We start from the raw sequence: 22,752 nt of genomic DNA on the forward strand, positions 1-22,752 counted from the left end.
TCCTTCCCGGCAAAATGCAGCATCTTGGGTTGCAAGACTCCATATGGCAGCCCTCTTTTGTATACCATTTGTTTAAATATTAGAGTCTGAGGCATAAAATTAGGCCTTTTGAGAACTGCAGCTTTCGTTGCCTTCCCCTTGTCTGTCCTCATTGCTTTCTTTCTTTAAAAAGCAGTTGTTGAGTTGTTACGGGTGCCCAGTGAGCTCTGCATATGTTGGCAGCATCCACTGAAATCCCATAAGATAAAGAAAGTATGGCTGAGCAGGAGCAATGAATTGGAGTTTCAGTGTGCTACAAAACTACTAGCAGAAGCAGACTAAATTATGCAAATTGGAGCTAAACTGGCATCACTTCTTGAGGCTGTGATGTTTGAATAACCTTGGAATAATTAGAGAAGACTGACTTGACTCAGAACATGCTTTGGAGATACTGACTTCTATCACTTAGAGACTGGACGATCGCTGGGAAGTAAAACGGCAGCATGTGATATCTGGAGTTGTGAGAAAGACATCCCAAGCCCATTTTTGTTTTCCCATGTGACAGTCTACTCCTGAATCACTCTTTGTCTTCATTATGTCAACTTTTTTTTCTTTCTCACTAAGGCATGGTATTGCTTTTTTTCTGCTACCCTTAATAACATGTTTTACACACAATGCATTCATTATTTCACTGCATGTCCTGCACAGAATGGTAGGTAGGTCAGTAGGATTTTGCAGATAGAGAATCAGGTCACCAGGTAGAAACATCCTAAAAGTCAACCTTCTGAACCAGTGGGGCATGACTTCCAGTGGACCTCATCTGGACCACACCACCAGGGGCCAACCTGCAAGCTGTGAATTTCTGATGAGCCCTGAGTGGGGAAGCATTTGATTGACTCTTCTGTCAAGAGTCCAACTCGCTGCTCATCCTCCCATTTTGCCGCTCACTTCAGGAAGCTAAGCGTTGGACATATCCAGAGAAGGGACCCAGTATGTTGATTCAACACATATGCAGATTCAACACTCACTCAGCACATAATGTCCAAAGTAATGCTCACTCCATTGAAGGCATTTTGGACCATATCACATCAGCTGTAAGGATCAAATGCATGTCTGAATTGGCCTTCATAGATTATTCATCACAAATATGTTTTCACTTGTGACCATTCACACAGTCATCAAGAGAAGAATCGGGAATGATTGAGAGATGAATAAACAGAGATTGAGAAGGATTGGCCATTTTACAGGCTGCTTTGGTGAACTGCATTGTGGGGCAGGTGTTTTCTAGGCCCAATAGGTGAATTACAAGAGGCATCTGTTGCTGTGGCCAGTCAGAGAATGAAGCAAAGGTATGTACAGGTATTGGGCACCCTTGAGAAATAGCATCATAATTCCTCAGCAGCCCCTACAAACCACAAAAGGGAAAAGTGCCCAAGGAGCCTGGGAAGAAAAAGAGTGAAGGTATGAGAAGGCTCACATGTGCTTGACCCAGGAGGAAAGGGTGGGGTGTTCAGTCTGACTCACTGGCCCACAGTCTGAGTCACGGCTTTGTTTTGATGGAGAGAAAGCAGCGAATGGCGTGCGTCCAGCCTCACTTCTGCATCCTACTAGAGAAAAGGTTGGTTGATGCCAGGAGATCAGTGGTAAAGGAAGTCTAGAGGCACGTTCATTTCTTAGGCATTCTTCACTGCAACTCCTCTTGTGAAAATGCAGGCGTGTGATTTTGGATAAGCTGGGTCAAACCGGCGTTGTGAGTTGTTGATTCATTCCTGGCTGGTCTAGTCCCACCATAATTGAATGCAAGGCAGTCTTGGCGCCTGTGAGCAAAAAATGACTGGTGATAATAACTACCTTCTGGTAGAAAACAAGTGCTGGACAAGCCAGAGAAAGGCTATGGTGAAGGTTTCCGTTTGGGACAGGCTTGCCTGCAAGCCAAAGCACATGTCCCTGTAGCAGTCGCCATTATTCCTGTGCTCTGACACAAGCATATCGACAATCCAATATGCAGATTATAATGTATAAAACCTGACATACTTTAGAAGTTGCTCCTCCTACATGTCTCATTCTTAATCTTATTCTTATTATGGTTATTACATTTATATCCCGACTCCATTTGCAAGGAACCCAAGGTGGCTTAGGTACCTCCTCTCCATTTTATCCTCACAACAGCCCTGTGAGGTAGGTTAGGCTAACAGGCAGTGACTGGCTCAAAGTCACCCAGTGGCCTTTCTATCTATCTGTCTGTCTGTCTGTCTGTCTGTCTATAAAATTTGTATGCCATCCAATTACTAATGTCTCTGGATGGCTAACATCATAAATAAATTGACGGCCCACTCTGGCTGCAATTAATAAAATACAATAATACAATTCAATATTAACACTTATTAAAATATTGATTAAATAAAAAGGTCTTAACCTGGTGCCGAAAAACATATAATGACGGCACCAGGCGGACCTCTCTGGGGAGTGCATTCCATAGTCGCAGTGCCACCACAGAGAAGGCCCTCCTCCAGGTAGTGTGGCTCCTAATATCTTTCACAGAGGGTTCCCGGAGGAGGGCTTCTGTTGCCAATCTCAGGGGGCGGGAGGACAAATAGGGAAAAAGGCATTCCTTTAGGTATCCTGAGTGGGACTAGAACCTGGACCTCCTAAGTCCTACATATGTGCCAGCCAGAGACTCATAGTAAGAGTAGGAAGAGAGGTGTTTTTGATGGCAGTGTCCCAATTTGGTGACACCCTCCTTCTGCAGATTCATCTGAGTCAGAGTCCAATCCCTTCTCCGAAAACCTTGGGAAATTAACCTACTTTTGGTTGGACTTTCATGCATGGGGTTGTGCGTGAAAACAGGGAAATATAATTGAATTAACTCAAGTCCTTTTGCTGATGCTTTATACACACACCTTTTAGGTTGCAGTGGCCTTTTGTTTTTCTGAGCTATTTCAAGCCTTGAGAATGTGGAAGGATATAAATACGAAAATGTAATTGTTTTGTGTGTTGGTTCCAATTTTGCACCATGATCTCCTCCTCTAATTGCAGACATCTGTCTGGTGAGAATTGTGTCACCCAAACCTTTCTAGTGCACAAACCCTGTTTACCCAGAATCTCTTGCATTTTCTTCAGAGCCAGGAGAGGAGACTTCTTCAACCTAGTGCCCTCCAGATGCTTTGGGCTAGACTTTCAGGATTCTTGACCATTGCCCATGCTGGTTGGTGCTGATGTGAGTTAAAAGCTGTATACCTGGAAGGCTCCAAATTGAAGAAAGCTCCATTAGCACATTATTCATGTGCAGCATGTACTACAACAAAGTCTCCAAAGAAGGCTAGTTCTTACCCACTGAGGTAGGAAAACTGTGATACAGCTCTCAGAATGAAAGTGAACACTCCACTTTAAACTGCTGATTGGGGAGGAGGAATCTAACAGAATTACATCTCCACCATTCCCCATCCCCCCATAGTCTTGTCTATTCTTTTGAGCATTGGGAGACTTCCCTTCATCCCATGCTGGTCAAAAACTTGTGAATATGAGGAAGGGTTTTGAGGTCTTGGAGAAAGTCAGGGAGGCCTTCTCAAAACTGGGAGCAGGAAGAGGAGACTGGCGAGTGTCAATGCTTGGCAAGTTTGTTTATTGTCCTTTTATGAAAAAGGCTTGGGCAGTCCCCTGTTTGTCTGTAATAAGTAAGAATTGCTCCTGGGAATCCACACAGGACCATTTCCTTGTAAAAGACAGAGGATGTTGTTTTGTTTTGTTTTAAAATTCCCTTTAAGTGCCACAAATGACTTGCATTGATATGTGTGAGTAGATGGTCTCCCAAACTTTTGTTGCCAGTACCTGTGAGGTTCTTGATAATCCTGTATTCACAGAGTGCCTCCAGTGAATCTGGGGGTTGGCTCAGAATTCAATATCTTTTCTTAAAACTCTTTCTAGTCCTTCTAGTTGAAATAAGCTTTGAAACAGTCTGGGTGATGCCTGATGGAATCTCGAACTCTGAGGGATCTTCCAGTCCTTGGGAGCAGGATTTCAACGTGCAGCATCACTATTTGTAAGCCTCCCTAAATAGCAGACATGATTCAATTTCAGTCATGCTGATGTCCAGAAAGTTCAAATTTTATACAGACTAGGTAGTTGATCTGTTTTTGGCACAGATTTTTTTATTAAGGCTTGCTATGGTATTGCTAATGGGGTCTAGATATGACTGACACCTTACAGTAAAAGGCATATTTGAAGCATGGGTTTCTGGTACCGTTTCTTTCCACATTGCCTGAACACCTTTGGCATTCTTACTGCTTTGACCCAGACAGAAACCCTGAGTCACCTTGCTCAGTTCTGATAAGGAAATTACCGGCAGTTAAGCAAATTCTAGCACTGGATCTGTAAATTTTATTAATGCTGAGCATTTGAAAACCCATCTGGGCTCAAGTCAGAGAAGAAACTGGTGATAAGGCAGAAATGTGACCGTGAGCCTGGTGTTATACGTGCTAACTGCACTAAAGGTCTCTTACTGGGAGGTGGGGGAGACGCGTGCAAAGAATATTCTGGAAAATGAAAGGTGGCATCATCTTGGCAAAAGTGAGGCTGATTAAGTCATCACAAAAGTAATTACCACACATATAGATGTCTATAAACTGGGCATAAGGTTCAAAGTTTAATTGTGCTTGAGCTTATCTCTGTCTCTAGGCTTGCTTACCCCCTGAGTCTTATTTTCTACAGTTGGTTCATACACAAATGGCATCTGTTTTCAGTGTGTGTTCATGCATTTATTTTAAAACCCGTTTTGCATGCAATTTCCCAGTCCCATGTATAGTAAACTTGCAACGTGTTGCTGATTACCAGTGCAGAGATCTGTTAAAGAAAAGAGGTAGATGCAGAGCCTGCACCAAATCTGAAGATACAATTATAGAAAAGGAAAAACAAGATGGTATGCAGATGAAAGGGATAGTAAGAAAAAATTATGTTAGAAGATCAACATGGGAAACAGATCTGAGGAAGAACATTAGCAATGAAGACTGGGAAAATATCTAGGAGCAGAAGATATTAAAATGTATGTTGGTAAGAACAAAGGACAAATTTTTATAAAATTGCATGGAAGTGGTTCCTAACCCTGGTGAAGCTGAATTGTACAGATAGCAAATATTCCAATTTATGTTGGAGATGTAGCTGTGGAGTGGTACATATTTTCATATGTGGTGGGAATGTGAATACATAATGAAGTTCTGGAAAGAGGTTTTTAAAGAGAGTAGTAAAATACTAAGTTTAAATATTGAAATATGCTCTGAGATCACATTACTTTCAAAATTTGATAAGAAACAATGAAGTTGGAAAAATAAAGAATAACAGATTGAATAACTGCTGAGAGATTAATAATAGTTAGGAACTGGAAAGTGAAATATGGTTATTAATTGTGTGATTGGTATAGAGAAGTTTGGAATATAGCTATTAATGATACATTAACTTGTGATATCAAAGTGAGAAAAGGGCATATAAAGAAAAATAAGTTTAATGAGATATAGCTTCTCCATCTTTGGCTGCAGAGCACATAGTCAGTCTGATTTCTGTGTTCACCATCTGGTGAGGTCCATGTGTAGAGTAGTCTCTTGGGTTATTGGAAGAGTGTTTGCTATGACCAGGATGTTCTCTTGACGGAATTCTGCCAGCCTTTGCCCTGCTTCATTTTGTACTCCAAGGCTAAACTTGCCTGTTATTCTGGTTATCTTTTGGCTTCCTACTTTAGCATTCCAATCCCCCATGATGATAAGGACATCATTTTTTGGTGTTATTTCTAGAAGGTGTTGTAGGCCTTCAGCCTCTTCAGCACCAGTGGTTGGAGCATAGACTTGGTTTACTGTGATGTTGAATGGTTTGCCTTGGATTTGAACTGTGATCATTCTGTCATTTTGGAGATTGTATCCCGGTACTGCTTTTCCTACTCTTTTATTGACTATGAAGGCTACTCCATTTCTTCTGAGGGATTCTTGCCTGCAGTAGTATACCTGATGGTCATCTGAATTAAATTTACTCATTCCTGTCCATTTTAGTTAGCTGATTCCCAAGATGTTGATGTTAAGTCTTGTCATCTCATGTTTGACCACGTCCAGCTTACCTTGATTCATAGATCTTACATTCCAGGTTCCTATGCAATAATGTTCTTTACATCATCGGACTTTCCTTTCACCACCAGACACATCCACAACTGAGTGTCCTTTCGGCTTTGACCCAGTCACTTCATTCTTTCTGGCACTACTAGTACTAGCCCTCTGCCCTTCCCCAGTAGCATATTGGACACCTTCCTACCTGAGGGGCTCATCTTACGGTGTCATATCTTTTATCTTTATGATACTGTTCATGGGGTTTTCATGGCAAGGATACTGGAGTGGGTTGCCATTTCCTTTTCCAGTGGATCACCTTTTGTCAGAGCTCTGTGCTATGACCTGACCGTCTTGGGTGTCCCTTCATGGCATAGCTCATAGCTTCATTGCACTACATAAGCCCCTTCGCCACGGAAAGACAGCAATCCATGAAGTGGACAAACTTATACATGACTGTTAAAAAAAAGCCCCATTACATACATGTCCAAGTATGTGTAAGATTACAGACTAAACCTGTTAGATTGATTATTTCAGGCACAATGGTCTGGATGGCCAGAGGGTGGATCCAATGTCTAGCTGCATTTTTTAGAAATTTGTTCAGAAGTTAGAACTGGGATGCTAACTTTGGATCAGTTGGTGCAAGTACAGCTTTGGAGCTTGCTTGGGGAAGGGGTTCTAGGGGACAGGTGGGGAGGGGTGAGGCTCCATCAAGATGAAAGGCAATGCCTCAGCTGGCAATTCTGGCAATGCCTCAGTCCCTCCATCTTGTGAGATGGCCACAACTGGCACAGATGGCCACAACAGGCAATCTATGTTTTTGCAGGGCAGGAGAAGAGCTCAGTTGGATGCCCATCGTCCAGGTTTTGGAGGGTTACAAGGAACAACATTGGAAGACACTATTAAGGCCACTGCAGAGCTTATAAGTACCAGCAAAAACTGTCAGGCACCATCTCAGGAAATGTATGTTATCATCTGCGCTGTTTTTTCATATATCAACAGAATGATATTTTAATAATGAAGGCTAAAACTTCTTGGAAGGGGCATTGATTATCATAGAGGTTAAATGCTGCTCAGTCATTTAAATCTGGATGTCCTGCCTTTAAACTTTTGACCCCTACACTACCTGTTTTCCTTTCAGAAACAGGGTTAATTTATTTGACACTGGCATCCATTGGATGGACTGTGCAGGTGGTACAAACAGGTTTCTAGAGGTGCTTGAGTTGAAGCATAGTGGTATAACTAGGTTTGAAGTGCCTGATCCTGCCAACTCTTGGAAGCTAAGTGGGATTAGGCCTGGTTAGAATATGGATTGGAGTCTTCAGTCCTGCACTGAGCAAGAGGTTGGATCCAGTGGCCTTCTAGGCCCCTTCCAACTGTACGATTGTATACTACAGTTCTATGTTTCAAGGTGACGTTCTCCCTCCTGAGTCCTTCCTGTTCTCCCCCTCAGCCATGTAACATAACATAGCACAACAAATCGTGTTCGACATGCACATGGTGAGCATGTCGTGAGCGGAGCCGGCTGGAGCTGGGGGTCAGACTAGATGGCCCAGGAGGCCCCTTCTGACTTGCTCTGTTTCAATGTTTCTATGTGTTGTGTATTTACTTGGCAGCCTCAGGGTGCATTGTGCTTTCAAGAGAAATACAGGCAAAAAGAAAGGTCCCTCTGTTTTGAGGAATTTGCAGTCTGCTTTGCCATCAAGAGGGGCGCCTCTCCTTTTGCACCTTGAGACCCTCATGCTTAGCCTCCATGGTGCATGAAGACTGGACGGAAGCCTCATTTTTCTCTTCCAGCCTATGGACGGCCCCTTGGTGTGGAAGGGAGAAAGAGGAGGCCTGTGCAGATGAGGGCACCTGCCAAACTCTCAGTGGGTCACTGTTAGGCTTAAAGGCCCAGTGGTTCTGTGATGTGGCCAGCTAGATAAGGCTGACCAGCTCACAGGAGAGGTCCGAGGACAGTGCCTTCAGAACTAAGGCATAGCATGGTCTTGGCATTCATTCTTAACTTGGCTTGCCTTTAGCCGTCTCATCCCATTCTCAGGTCTTACGCAACGCAAAAGATCTGGGGTTCTAACCTCCATCAGTGTTTCAGTGGGATAAACTGGGTGTTCTTCGCATAGCCCAGCCCTGGACAACACAGTGTTCTGAAGCTGACCCTGCTTTTTTTCTCCCTTTTTAGAAGGGAGAACAAGCTCCTTCCTTCTGGCCAGGGGGACTCCAAGGTTGCCTGGAGGCAAATTTGCTTTGCCACAAGCAATCAGACCTGTAACTAATTGCAATCTTTGTGAAATGGTTGGGTGGTAATTTGGCCTATAACTCCGTTTACTATGTTGCTGCAAGACTGATTAGCCTTGGGAAGGTAATTTTCTCTGGACATGCGCCATAGTTTAAACCTTTATACTTTTCAGGAGCACATTAAGCCCTGCTTGGGGAGGAGAACTACCATTTAATGTGTGGTGTTACGCAAGCATAAATAAATGTTTAATTCATTCTGCTGTTTTCTGATGAATTTTATTTAGGGTGCAGTCCTGTGCATATTTAAGCTACAAAACATCTAGCAATTCTTTGGGAGTTGTAGGACTTTTCCCCCCTGACTAAACATGCCTAGGATTTCATCCTTACTCATTTAATTGTTTTTTTTTAATTTTAGCATCCAAATTTATTTTCTTTTTAATGAGTGGAATGTTGGACACTGTACCAGTGGGCAGGGAATAAGTCTTTCCCCTTTTTCTGTAGCGTATGCCTCTTTGTAGCTTGCAGTGTGGTTGCACCTAATGGGAAGTGATGCTTTCCCACTTTCACTGGAGTAAATTTACTCCAGCAGCAGCAGGTATCAACACAGCAGGGATTGGCCCCAGGTGGGCACCACCTGTGTCCCCAGTGCCTGAGTGGAGGCTCTTGCTGATGGCAGCCCGCACCACTGGTTCACACCCCCATCGGTCAGTGGTGTTGGTGCTACACAGTCCTTGCTGCCAGCTTCTTTTGGGAGTGGGAGAAGGATAGATCTGCCAGCCACTCCTCGCTGCTGCTCGGAAAGACAGGGCAGATGCAGAGTGGGTGGCTACAGCTGCTGCTTCCCAAATTCTGCCTGCTCGTTCTCCTGCCCAGCAGCGCTCTGGGTGGGCAGCAGCAATGGCCGTGAAGGTGATGGGCCACTGTTGCAGCGAGAAGAGGAAGCGCCCGCTGCCCAGCACCTGGAAGCCGCTGTAGCTGAACTGCCTGCTTTCTGAGGTGGCCTCCTTGGATAAATGTATTCATGAGGAGAGATGGCAATGTGTCGTTTCAAGCAGCCTATTACCAGATCGCCATTCAAGGGTGTTGTGAGTAGGACGGGCAGTGTACCGCTTGACAGGTGGCACGTGTGCACGGAGACATCCTGAGGGACCTACAGAAGCACCATCTTATTCCAGCTGGGATGCTAAGTCAGACTTGACAGGTACTGACCTTCCGCTGGAGTTACTCAATAGCAGGGAACACATTCCAGAGTAGCAGGTATGAAAAAGCTGGTTCACGTTTCAGCTCTGCAAGCCTCCAAGAGCTCCCAAGAAAGACAGCTATTGATTCAAGACTCCAAAGTGTAACCATACCTGTATAACCCATAGCAAAGCTGTGCATTGCCGAAGCAGCACCCCGAAGCAAAGCTGCAGGGAATTTCAAGGGCCAGTGCTCTGGCTTGAATGCATCCAGTCAGCAGATAACACCAAACTACAATGACTATGACATGCCACTAAGGCTAAGCGAGGCAGCTGAAAGTGAGAGCAACTCAAGGAAGGGAAGGTGTTGATAAAATGACATGCAGAAGCCTTGGGGTATCTTGACAGGCCTGAACATTATGCAGAGAGGAAGGTTCTCATTTTGCAGCCTCTCTCCATAGTTTCATCGAACAGGTTGAGCAAGGGAGATAAAGGGAAAATCAGCCGAGTCACTCTTCTCTTCTGTATTGCAGATAATGACATGGACCTGGGAACTCTCCAGAACAACATCAACAGCACCTTGGATAATGCTTATGAGGACGACCTGGCCTCCGATCACACGAGGATGCTTTCTAACGGTGTCCCTCTCAGCAATGGTGAACAGGGCAAGATTCTGACCCAGGGTGACGTTGTCAAGCGCTCTCAGCCCCTGTTCATCCAAGCCAATAGGTATGTGGGGATGGAAGGAAACATTGTGGGAAGCTCCAACCATCACCTCCAGAGATTGTCTGTGCTGGAAATGAGAGCAAGTATCACTTCATTGGAGCCTGGAACCTGTTCCCTGTGCCAGGGCTAGGCAAAACAGTATATCTTGGAACACGTGCAGAACACCTGGCTTAATTTGAGCCAGTGCTCAGCCCTGGAGCAAGAGTGTGCTGGGGCTGTGTTCAGTGCGTTTGCTTTATTACTGAGGAACCACAGGACCTGTGTCTGGAAGACGGAGGGACGGGAGCCTGGAGACCTCACCCTTCCCTTGATAGAAACTCACCATGGTTTGAGGGGTGGTTTACACCAGGGTGACTTGCAAGCTGCCTTCTGTGCTTCAGCTGCATAATGTGGGAAGTGGAGCCCCATTTCTACTCACAGTGACATTGCTGAGTCATCTGTGAGGTCACCATGGAGCAGGGAATCACTCTCTGTCATAGGATAGCAGTGCTTGAATGAGCAGCCAGCCATCAGTTTAATACGATGAAAATAGGCCCCAGACCTAGGTTCAAGCAGAACTCAGAGTCACTGGGTGAAGATTTGGGTTAATTTCCTTTGGTGGGAAATGAAGAAGGCTGGGGGCTGCAAACCGACACATTCCGTTTTTGTGTGCCCAGCCACCAAGGAAAAAAAGGAAGGTAGTAAAAGGGAAATTTGCAAATAGTTAGTGAAGCTTGCAGGAAGGGATTTGAGGAGAAAATGGAAAGCCAGAGGCTGGGGAGTGGGAGGGGGGTTAGAGGAGCCGTCTGCCTGTCTGTGTTAGAGATTACCTAGGGAGAGGATTTTGGAGGGAAAGAAGAAAGGGCAAGTGTGTGGGGGTGTGTTTGAAGCGTGCATGTGAGGCCCTTGCCTGTTAGTAGGTATGGGGGTGTCTGTGTGGTGACCCAGGGTGAGATATACAAAGATATGCAATTGATTCAGCTGAGGAAGAGAGGGGAAAAGAGTTTGATTTTGGGGAACTGGGTTTCCCTGTGGGTTCGAATAAGTAGTTTAGACTGTTGAAGCTCAGCCCCCACCTCTGCCTTGCCACATCTCCCATTGCAGCAACTTTTGGTGGAGCCCAGAAGAGTATTTCCAAGAGTCAAATGGGCCCATGAGCTCAAAAAGGTCAGAGACCCACCTGCTCCTGGCTTGAAGGTACCTGGTGACATTTCATTGCTGCAGCGAAGAACTGAATCTACCAGCACGTCAATGCAAGATCCCATGGAGCCAAAGAGGAGCTACTCCCAGCTCCTTCCTGTCGAAGATAAACCTCAAAGCCTTGCCTCAGTCACAGCTCCTCCGTAGCGCTGTTCACATGGTAGACTTTGTGCCCCATCACTCTTATGCCGAGATGTGCCAGACAGCTTTGAGGCCACCTGCTGCATGTAAATACATTGGGAGGGAAAAGGTGAAGGGTTTGGGGATTAATTATTAGCTTTCTCACCTGCCCTGGGGGCCAGCACAATGGCCAAATATGGTGCAACGGGGATTATTGGGTCCAGTGACTGTTGAATGTGACTCAGGCCCATTGCCAGCAAACAGAGAACTCATGCAGGGGGCTAAAAGCTTGGAATGTACGTGCTGAAATAAATACCTGTCCGTGTATTTGACTGCGGATAAGGCTGCGTGTATGCTGTGACTCTGGGGAAGTACAGAAGAGGTACAAAATCTGATTATGGCTACAAAATTCAGCTTCTTGAGGAAACTTGCTTTCCTAATTTTTTGACGTTTCTAGTCCCTACTGACTATAGTGATAAGCTGAAAAGTGTGTGAGTGATACCTGCTGAAATCTCAGAATCTAGAGATACTTCTAATTTTTTGGTGTGTTTTAAAGTTCATTTCCCTAGGTGAACCTGAAACAATTTTTAATGGCCAAGTTTTAGTTCTCGAAATGTACAGTTTTATCTAAATAAGATGTTTGGTAGTTAAGGGTAGGGATTTGGTTCCCTACAGGGGATAATCCCATAGCTATCAAAACCTGAATAAATCATGGGAATTTATTGAAATCTGAATACTTTATTCAAATTGTCAGATTTGGATAACCGGGAGAAAGAATATATTTTAAAACATTTAAAAGCCCCACAGCCTGGAACACTACTCTAGATAAAGGTTACCTATTTTCTCACTTGGTTGATCAGCTTTACTTGCTAATCCAGAAACACTATTTCCAATGATAGAGAACCCAAAGTCTTTACGCTAATCCGTCCAATGTTCTTTTTTTTTCCTTTAGAAAAATGGTGGTGGGAGAGCCACGTGCCTTATCTTTGCCATCTATCCCAAATCCTTTCCCAGAGCTCTGCAGCCCCTCCAACTCACCCATCCTCAGCAGCAGTTCACTGGGTCCAGGCTCACAGCGAGAAGGTGGCTCTCATGTAAGTGTGTCAATTTGCGTTGGGGCTGGAGGGAGACTGGGCCAGGGATCAATTTGACATGGTGTCTTCATGGCACTAAATTCTGGGTGTAATTCTTCGCAGCATTGGGATCAAGGCGGAGTACATGAATCACAGGGAGGGCCTCTGAGCATGGGCAGAGGGTCTTTCTGACTCCTCAGCCGGAGTGTAAACACTGGAGAGGAATGGTAGAAAGGCTTGCCCATTAGAGGCAGTGTAGAGAGCCCTCTCTTCCACACATGCCTCCCCTCCATGATTCCCTTTAGCATACAGGCTAAACACAAAGGTTATTTATTTATTTGCAAGACATCTAACCGATTCTGGAGTGGTGCACAATAAAAAGGGGGAAACAGATTGCTTTGAGAGGCAAAACCCAGCAAAGTGAGACTTGCTTCATTGACCCTGCTCAATAAGATTTAATGGCGGTTGACTGTCCAGTATTGCTTAATGCCATTGGTTGAGATCAGACAACATGATAACTTATATGCATAGGTTGTGTTGAAATGTTGATAAAATGACGATCATTGTGTTTTCTGAATCCAGCTGGGCTAACATGTCTTGGATTGTTAGCCATGAACAACCCATGAAGAGGAACCATGGTTTGTTGTTGGGTTGTGGACTGTGGGTTGTACACCATGGTTTGTTATCTCGGCTGGGTTCAGACACCACAAGAAGCCATTCTGAGAGAAACCTGGCTTAGAACCTCCTGTGGCTTACTGTACAGCATGTGAACCCAACCACAGACTGAAATCAAGACAACACAATAGCATCCACTCAAGGGTTAGGTGTGGGTTGTCATTGAAACATGGGCTGCTGTTGGAATGTGGACTGTCATGTTTTTTGAACTCAGTCATGGGCTCCCATTACAGATCATTAGGGCAGGGCTAGGTCAACACAAGAGCCAGTGCTGAGACACCTTCAAGAGGTACAGCAGTTTTCCCCTGCCATGATCCTCCCAGTTCCAGCTCCTTTTCCTCACTCCATTTTTTATGGAGCAGGAGGAAGGAGCTGCAGTAGAGGGGACACAATCTCTTCTTCCCATTCTGCAGAGAAGATGGTGCTGTGCTGGGGGCAGAGAGAGGTTTCCTTAGGATGGTAGTATCCTCTCCTTCGGCTTCAATATCTTGAAGCCTAAGACAAGGAGTTTTATATCCATTGCACCCAGGTACATGATGCTGTAGTGCTACCTATTGCTCCTCCCTCTTGCAGGCTACAGACAGAAGAACCATCTGTCCATGGTGAGAATTACAGTTTAAGACTCGCAGCTCACCGGGCTTGACAGGACAAGGCCTGTCCCCATGGGGACTGTTGTCAGGGCTGCCAGGTTTTGTTTGGCTAGCCAGCATGCCTCTGCTGGGAGCCTGTAATCATGGGTCAGGAGGTGTTCAGCTGCCTTGGAAGGGTTTCACTCCACTTGATGTCTCACATGGTTTCCTATCAAAGTTGAAACAGATGATTTTTAACCCACACTTTTCAGTATATGGTAGAAGAATGCAAAGATGCTCATCTGGTGTTTGGTACACAAAATTGCTGATAGGAGGATTAAGTGCAAAACATATGAGCAAGCTACTTCCTTGTTATCTGGTGGTTTATCTTGAATTTTAATTTTATTCATGTTTATGTATGCATTTTATTATTCAAATCAATAGTAGCTCTTAGCAGCTCACAGGAAACAACAATATAATAAACACATCAGATCACACTGAAACAGTAAACTGAAATGAAAAAAAATATTTGTAAGAGCAAAGAAAAGATTAAGATAGCATTTACCTATGAGCAAGCACCAATGGGAATTACTTCTGAATAGATGCACATATGATTACCGTGTACAAGGCCTGAGGAAATAATAAAGTTTTGTGGCTGAAAGGATAGAAGATTATCCCTAAATATTCCTTTCTGGGGAGGGTTCCACAAGCAGGGTGCTACCACTGAAAAGGCCCTTTCCTTAGTAGCCACCTACTTCACCTCAGAAAGCAGAGGCACCCAAGAGAAATCCTCAGACAATGACCCCAGTACTCATAGGCACATATGGGAGGGGGTAATGCTTAAGACACCTGGGTCCCAAACCATCTAGGGTTTTAAAGTTCAGTCCAGCACATTAAATTATGTTCAGAAATGGCCCAGTGGCCAGTGCAGTTCTTGAAGAACAGGCTGACATGTTCCCTTGTGACAGTTTCCATCAAGATCTTCAGAGCAGAATTCTGAACCAACCAAAGTTTCCAGGTCACATTTAAATGCACCCTTTTGAAATATCCAGTGCACTGCAGTAGGCTGATTTGTAGGATAACATTGTTTGGACGATCTGTGTCCAACGAGAAGCTGCAGGCCAAATGTAATCTTTCAGGAGCATACATTCAAAACAGACATTTCTCTATTGTCCATAAAGTGTGTTTTTCTCACTGCTTAGATCTTTATTCCCGAACATAGAGAGCTAAAGTAGACATGAGGGACAGCCATGTTTGCTTGTGCATGGGTCTGCCCTGTTGACGTGTAAAGTGGGCTGTCCTTTTTAAAGGAAAAGGTGCTCCTCAGAGAGTGGAACTGAACCCTTCTCCCTCTCTGATGCTCTTCCCCATATTGAAGCATGCATCTCTCCAGCTAGCCCCATAGCTCTACATTGAGCATAAGCTCAATCTGCAGACATTAGCAGGTGAGGATTGTCTTACTTCCATGCAGTGAAACTCTTCACCTGTGGATTTCTGCTAATCAAGGTGCTGCTAAAGGCACAGGTGCATAAATGTGCCATTGAGCAGCTCTAAAAATGAGTTGTTGTTTTTTTTAATTTGTTTGCCTTTGATGCAGCACTACCTTCCTGAAAGCACGAAATCTTCTAAGGCTGCTGCTTCCTAACCCAAAGCTGGATGTGGTTATCTAGCAGCTACCAGTCATCAATACCCGTTTGTACAAGCTCATAGGTTCCAGTGAGATCAAAGAGAGTTATTTAGCTAATATGCTAAACAGAAACCTTGGTGAAAGCCCCAACCTTAATTTTAATGGCCGTTATGATATAATCTTGCTTACAGTATGACAAAAATTATTTTCTGCAGCTGCCAGTTGTTTGGGTAAAGGGTGCTTACATGTTGAACCACCTACTATGAATGTCTGCAGCACTGTTATTACATATGACCCCCCCTCCACACACCTTTTTTTTTTGCTGTAGCTGTGGAGAGAAACTTTCAGGGGTTTGGGTCCGAGCGACTTTTCACCAGATGGGGTAGATCTTCTAGATACTAACATTAATGATGGTGGTTATAACGATGGAGGCAACATCAGCACTAGAAAAGGTTCTCGCATGCTCCCTCCCAGCTAGTGCTTAAAGCACATTGGGAACGCTGCAAAATATGCTCAATGATTATGGAAAATAATTAAATTGTATTAAAAGGTTTAAACAACAAGGGAAAGGGAACGAAATTGGCCATTAAAGAGCTGAATATAAGTTTTAAAAATAAATAAAAATATAAAATAAATAAGGGGAGAAAAGCGGGGGCTAATGTTTGATTCTGAAAAACTCAATAAATAAGTTTTCAGATATCATTTGCACAAAATATTATAATATAGCAGCAGAAGATTTTGAGTGTTCAAAGTGTTTCATACCCCCTATCTGCAATCCTTATAACCTTGTAAGTTAGGCCAAGATAATTGTCCCCATATTGTAGATTGAGGGGCTGTGCCTGGTTAGTTTGTAGCAGTTACATGCTCTGCCAATGCATATTTCTTTGTTTCCCTCTTGTTATCACTAAACTCCACCTCTGCTCCCCGAGATGGACAAATGCACACATACTCTGAGTATTAGACACCCTTTCCCATATCTTATCTGGGAGCACACCCCAGCAGCCCTTCATTCATTTTCTGAATGCAGCCTGTTGCAAGAGATGGGGGCCAGAAAACTCACAACCCGAAATCCATAACCGTCATCGGCTCTCTTTAAAAGATATTAACCGACCAAACAATATTAATTTCTAGCAGATGAATTGTGGAAGGCACAAAGGTTTAGATTCTGGAGCGGGAGAGGTTACTAATCCCAATCTTGCAGTCTTCAGGGGAGGCATCAGGGGATGAATATAGGTTTGGCCTCTGAAAACCCTATCTGGCTGTTTGGCATTTTGAGACTCTCAGTATTCTTGGCCAGTTTCTGGATTTCTTGGCAGCCCAGCCTGAGATTACCATTAAAATGTCTATGTGCCGAATACAGGCAAATGTCCCCCACCTTTCCTCTTTGGAGGGGTGCTGCTACTGCTTCAGGGTGGGACACTCTAATCCCTCTCCCGGGACTTGAGCCAGGTGACTGGTGCTGGTCAGGGAGTGGGAAAAGCATTCAGTTTTAAAGACTAATCGCTTTCCCACAGTTTACCCTAAGTGTGCCCATTTGCTCTCACCATCCCTCAGAGTGGTATATGCAGTGATATAATGAGCTGGCTTAGGGTTTAGTTATCTGCATGTTTTAAAAGCCCACAAGCCACTTCCCTCCATCCCTCGAAAGCAGAGATCTTCCACCTAAGAACATGAGACAACTGCTGGATCATCCGACCAAGTGTCCATCTTACTCACCATCATGGCACGGGGTGAGGGTGCTGGACCAGGATTTGGGTGATTCAAGTGCAGATCCTCCCTCAGCCAGGAAACTCACCGGGTGACTTTGGGCCAGTTGCAGACACTCAGCCTAGCCTACCTCACAAGGCTGTTGTTCTGAGTGCAGAACGGGGAGGCGCATTGCATTCCTTGTAGGACAAAAGGCAGGATGCAGATGCAATCAATTCATCAATCCATCCTGTTTCTGGAAGCAGCCAACCAGATGCTTCACAAACCTTAAAAGCAGCAGCAGCAGCAGCAGCCGCCTTCCTTCCTTGTTTCCGCAGCAGCCTCTTGTATGCAGAGGCACGTTCTCTCCAAAATGGACTCTGCCATCATGCGTGTCCCACTAGCAGGTGCCAAAGGCCTGTTTTCTGTGGCCTCATCCTGCTGCACGTGTACCCAGGCCTTAGTGGTCAACTGGTGCACGTGTGAAATGCCTGGGTAGTTGTATTTTGCCATTCTAAGGAGCCTGTGTAGGGCCGAACAGGAGATACCAGTATTGTTATTGCCACCATTTCCAGCTTTAATCTGCTGCAGACACGCACCCTACCCCAGCTGAGCACCTGGCACAGAACCTCTGGGCATTGCGAAGTTCTGGGGCAAGCCCTACAACCTGCTGCCCTCTGTACTACAACTCCCATCAACCCAACTGATCATGGCCACATGTGAAGGGCACCAGGATACAGAAAGCGGTTACAGGGTGCACTGTCTCAGATGCTGACCAGATTTGTTGCCCCCACCAGGCCTTCCTGTGAGTTGTCACATGGAAGGTGCCACCAAGAGGCTGACTGTTGAGATCATGTGGGTCAGAAGAGAAGGTGATCCTTAACGGTGAGGGACAGGCCCCATCCTTAGGGTTTTGAGCTGTGAAAACAAACAACGCTAGCAATGCATTCAGGACCAAGGCAAGCCTTTGTATGATGTTGCCATGTGGAAGGCACCACCAGGAGAGCATCTTTAGCTGACTGTTGAAATCGTGATGATCAGGAAAAAGTGGCCTCTTTTGTGGGGTACAGGGCCTGTCTTTAGGGTTCTGAACTTTACAAATAAACCGCATGTGCTGCTGCAAGATACAATGGTGGCCAGTAGCTTAGACTGTTTTAACAGGGGATTCAGTGAATGGAGGATGGCCACTAGCCCTGTCAACTGGCCACTGTTGGAAATGTGGGTTTGATGCAGCAAGGTACCCGAGGCACGCGTCTCAGCAGGCACCTGAGCTCCTCTCCAGCTCTGTGCTCACTTCCTCTTCCCCAGGTGGTGAAGGTCTACAGCGAAGATGGAACTTGCCGCTCACTGGAAGTCACGGCAGGAACCACGGCTCGCCATGTCTGTGAGATGCTGGTGGAGAAGACCCATGCCTTGCATGATGATTGCTGGTCCCTGGTAGAAGTCTACCAGCACTTGGCTCTAGGTGAGGTGGGGATAGAGGGATCGGACAAGAGCACACTGAGGAGGTGATGCATCTCTGGAGGGACAGAGTGTGTGCGTGCGCATGCACTGTACATAGTGTCATGTTGAACAGCATAATCGCAGAGTTACTAAGGATTCTGTAGTTTCTCTAACTCAAACTTCTGACTTAAGCAAGGCAGAACAACCCAGGAAGAGGAAGCCTAAACAGATTGTTACTCACTCTGAGCCTATCAGACAGGGCAAGGTATATACCAGGGGTGGACAGACTTGCTCAATGGAAGAGCCACATTTGGTAAATGTCAGATGTTTGAGAGCCGCAAGCAGGTGCCCGTGGGTGGTGGCTGCAGGCAGCTGTGGTTGGCGAGCAGCAGGCCACAAAATAAAGAGCTGCATGCAGCTCCTGAGCTTCATTTTGACCACCCTGGCATATACCAAACTGAGTAATTAAATGAAATGTTGCTTCTCCTTCCCATAATTTCTGTTGCTGAGATAATAGCGAGGAGCCATTTCCAGAGCTATCTTGTAGATACAAAATTTGCCTTCTTCCTATGTCAACTTGACAAAGCTCCATCTAACCCAGCTTTCAATTTTCAAGTCCCTAGATCTCACGTAGGTTGCAAACCTGTGCTGGCCTGTGCTGCTTCAGACTCCTTGCAGGTTCACACAACTGGGTCTTTTCCAGATCCACCCAAAAGAATGGGTGCACCAGGGAGAAGGCTAGGATTAAATGTTTTTCCCTGAAGTACCCATTTCCTGTGTGCAGATAATTCATTTTGCATTGAGGCACACTCAGCCACGTGAACCACCACTTAGAAGCATAACTGGCGTGGGCCAGGCACGAGTTGACTCACCTCAGAGACTTTGGCCTAAAAGCGGCCACCCAGATGACTGAGAACCTTGCAAGCAGGACAGCTGGCAGTCTGAGGTCTCCTCTAATAGCCATCCTCAGATGTAGCTCAGAGCAGGATAGACTGGAGCTGCCTTATGAACTCCGCTTCCTGGTTCTCATTTCCCCAGACCGGAGCCTGGAGGACCATGAATCCGTGGTGGAGGTTCAGGCCACATGGCCTGTGGGTGGTGACAGCAGGTTTGTCTTCCGGAAGAACTATGCCAAGTATGTGCTGTTCAAGAACTCACCGGTAAGTGGAATGGACCATAAAACTAAAAGGAGAGGCCAGTCATTTTGCCTAATTTCATGGGGAAGCGTCCTGATTCTCCATCTTAGAGAGATGGCAGATTTCACATCAGTTAACGTGTTAAGATAATGACAGGCATTTTATATCCCAGAATTTATGGGTTTCTCTTGTCTTTAACCACTTGGGTTAAGAATTGTGTTGTATTGCTATTGTATTTTAATTTTTTATATTTAGTATTTTTTATTCTCCCACTATTTTAACAGTTAATTGGTTTTATCTTTGATTTTATCATTAATGGTCAGATGCAGTGTGTTGTCTGTTGTATATGGTTGGGTTTTTTGTGTTTTGTTTTTTCATAAGCCATCCAGAGACTTTAGTATAGGATGGCATATATAAACTTTAAACAAACAAACAAATGAATAAATATTTTAGAGTATTAAGTATTGTAAAGAATGGGGTGCTGAGTAATTTATTAGCATTATGGAAAGGGTGGGATGACATTTTAAATAGAAAAAAGAACTTGAAGCAAAAGTCATGCCCATTTTGGCAGGTTCTTCCTCCACTGGTGTGAGACCTCAAAATATGTCCACATTTCCTTTTATTTTTCTTACTTTTTAAAAAAATTATAAAACTATAGCTCCAAGTGTTGTGCACAGGGCATTTTCCCATATGGCATTAAAAACACTGTATGTGAAAATGCCTTGACACATGACAGCTTAGCATCACAATGGTCTCGGTGCGGTTCGCAAGATTCATCCCTTTCCTTTCTCCTCAAATGCAGCAGTCGCTGTTCCCTGAAGTCATGATCTCCAGCTGCCTGGATGCATCCAACAAGGGCATGTCCCACTCCGAACTCGTACAGGTATTTGCTTCCCCCCACCCCCTGCTCAGTCAGCCTTGTGCTTTGTTTCCGAGGCTTCCATTCATCCAGAAGGGGCAAAGCACCATTTGACGTGAGTGCAATTCACAGAGGTAGCCAGGAGATGCTCACACAGAATACCATGCGCGGGCATGTCGCTCATCAGATGGCACATTGCAAACAAGGCGGCTGAGCCATCAGCAGCGTGGATCTGATCCAGCAAGGCAACGCCTGCTCACCTTCTCACATTTGTATCCTGCCTTTTGTCCGAGGTAGTATATTGGGGCATTATCTCTTTCTGTGTCCTCACAACAACCCTGTGAGGTAGGGCAGGTTGAGCAAGAGGTGTCATGGTCTCCCTGGTCCAGGCCCAACTCTCTGCTATGCTACACTGACTCATACATTCTCAAGCATGGACCACCAATCTGATCCCATTCAAGTGTGAGTACATCACACTGGGCTGCTCTGGTTGCAATCTTGTTGTTGTCTTCTGGACCCATATTGCTAATGTAATCTATCTTCTGTAGACGCCAGCCTCTGCATCTCTATTCCAGGCCACTTTTTCTGCCTGATTCATGCACCAAGGCCTTCATGTACAACGCTCAAACCAGAACTGGCTGCTTAGCCTTCTGGATGTCTGTGGTGGTCTTATCCCCAGGGCTGTAGCCCTGCAGTTCCAACACATAGACCACAGGGCATCTCCCACACAGCAGTACCCCAAAGGACACAGAGAGGGCTAGTTGCTGTTGGGGAGGTGCTAATGGAATGGCTAACAGAGTTTGCCTTCTCTTCCTATCCTTTCTCTCTCCCCTTTTAAGAATGTGCTAAATTCAGGAAGCTGCCCTGAAATCCAAGGGTTCTTGCACCTGAAGGAAGTTGACCGAAAAGTATGGAAACGATTTTACTTTACCCTCCGACGTTCTGGGCTCTATTATTCAACGAAAGGCACATCAAAAGTAAGTTTGTGTTAGGATCATTTTATTCTTCCATCTTCCTGCCGGCCGCAGTCTTGCATATACTTTGCTCCAGTCTACAAGGGTTCCTGAAAAGTCAGTGCAAAAGGCCAGCTGTTTAGTACCTGTCAAGCCAAAGGTGGAAATGTCAGACAAGTGCAGACTACTGGAAGCAAACTTCCCCCCAATTTTTTCTGCCTGCCTGGAATTAACAATATAAAATAGCATTTTGGAAAGAGAAGTTAATGAACCTGAGCAGTGTAAGAAGGCTAATGCTTTCTCCAGTTTATATGCACGTGTAGCTCAGTAATCACTGTAATACCCCTATTAGGTAGGTCAGTATTCCTTTCCCCAAAATCCAGATCTTGAGTTGCTTGGGCTGAAAAAGCTCTGCCTAAGGCCACCTATTGAACTCAAGATAGTGGTGGGATGGGAGCCACTGATTTCCTCACTCAGGTGTGCTTTTAATCCCTATAACAGCCTGCGAATAAGAAGTGTGGGTAGATTTCATTATCGTAGTTTTCTTCTGCCAAGGAAGATAGAGGGTGGTAGCTATGAGTTGGAAGTTCAGTTGTTTTCAGCAGCTATAAAGGCCAGAAATGGCCCCCTTTGCTTTGGGAGTGAAGTAAAGAGAAGCCCCCAAGATTATTAGGATTCTGACTTCTGTTCAGAAGCCAAACTCTACTCTCAGTCTATGGTGATCACAGGCACACGGGATACACCTGCATTTAACTACCCAGGCAACTCAGAAGGTAGGGGTGAGATAATACCTCATCTTGTGGAATAAGCCTCATAACAACCCTTCTCGTCTTCCCCATGCAAGGACCCCCGGCATCTGCGGTATTGCGCCGACATCAATGAATCCAACATCTACTACATCACCCAAGAAAAAAAGCAGTACAGCGCCCCCACTGAATATGGTTTCTGCATCAAGGTAAGAAGGATGGGAAACACTTCGGGTTTCATTCCACTCTTATTTTTTTTAACTGATATTTTTAAAGTGTCTAAGGATGATGCAGATCTCCTTGTAAGATCCATGGTGGAAGCCAGCAGTTGGTTGCGTTGGAGAGAATCCAGAATGAAATTTCATTCACTTTCACTTTTGGCCATACTAAAAGGGGGAAAAAAAGCACACACATTCTGATTTTAAATTTTGAATCAGCCTGACTGTATGGCTGTGTTGAAAATTTGCAATGTGAAAGCTTCTGAC

At 45.0% G+C, this 22,752-nt stretch overlaps 1 protein-coding gene across 5 annotated transcripts in view; it reads left to right on the forward strand.

Moving 5' to 3' along the window:
* GRB7 (growth factor receptor bound protein 7) overlaps positions 1–22,752 on the forward strand; it is a 71,905-nt gene that overhangs the window by 36,337 nt on the left and 12,816 nt on the right. For all 5 annotated transcript variants that reach the window (XM_044447172.1, XM_044447176.1, XM_044447174.1 and 2 more), the window contains 7 exons: positions 10,009–10,204; positions 12,453–12,594; positions 18,439–18,595; positions 19,612–19,733; positions 20,512–20,592; positions 21,408–21,545; positions 22,366–22,476. In XM_044447172.1, coding sequence (XP_044303107.1) covers positions 10,009–10,204; positions 12,453–12,594; positions 18,439–18,595; positions 19,612–19,733; positions 20,512–20,592; positions 21,408–21,545; positions 22,366–22,476 — 947 coding nt within the window. The remainder of the gene's footprint in view (positions 1–10,008; positions 10,205–12,452; positions 12,595–18,438; positions 18,596–19,611; positions 19,734–20,511; positions 20,593–21,407; positions 21,546–22,365; positions 22,477–22,752) is intronic.

The sequence above is a fragment of the Varanus komodoensis genome, unplaced genomic scaffold, assembly GCF_004798865.1.
Source record: "Varanus komodoensis strain SLA01 unplaced genomic scaffold, ASM479886v1 scaffold50, whole genome shotgun sequence".
Lineage (NCBI taxonomy): Eukaryota > Metazoa > Chordata > Lepidosauria > Squamata > Varanidae > Varanus > Varanus komodoensis.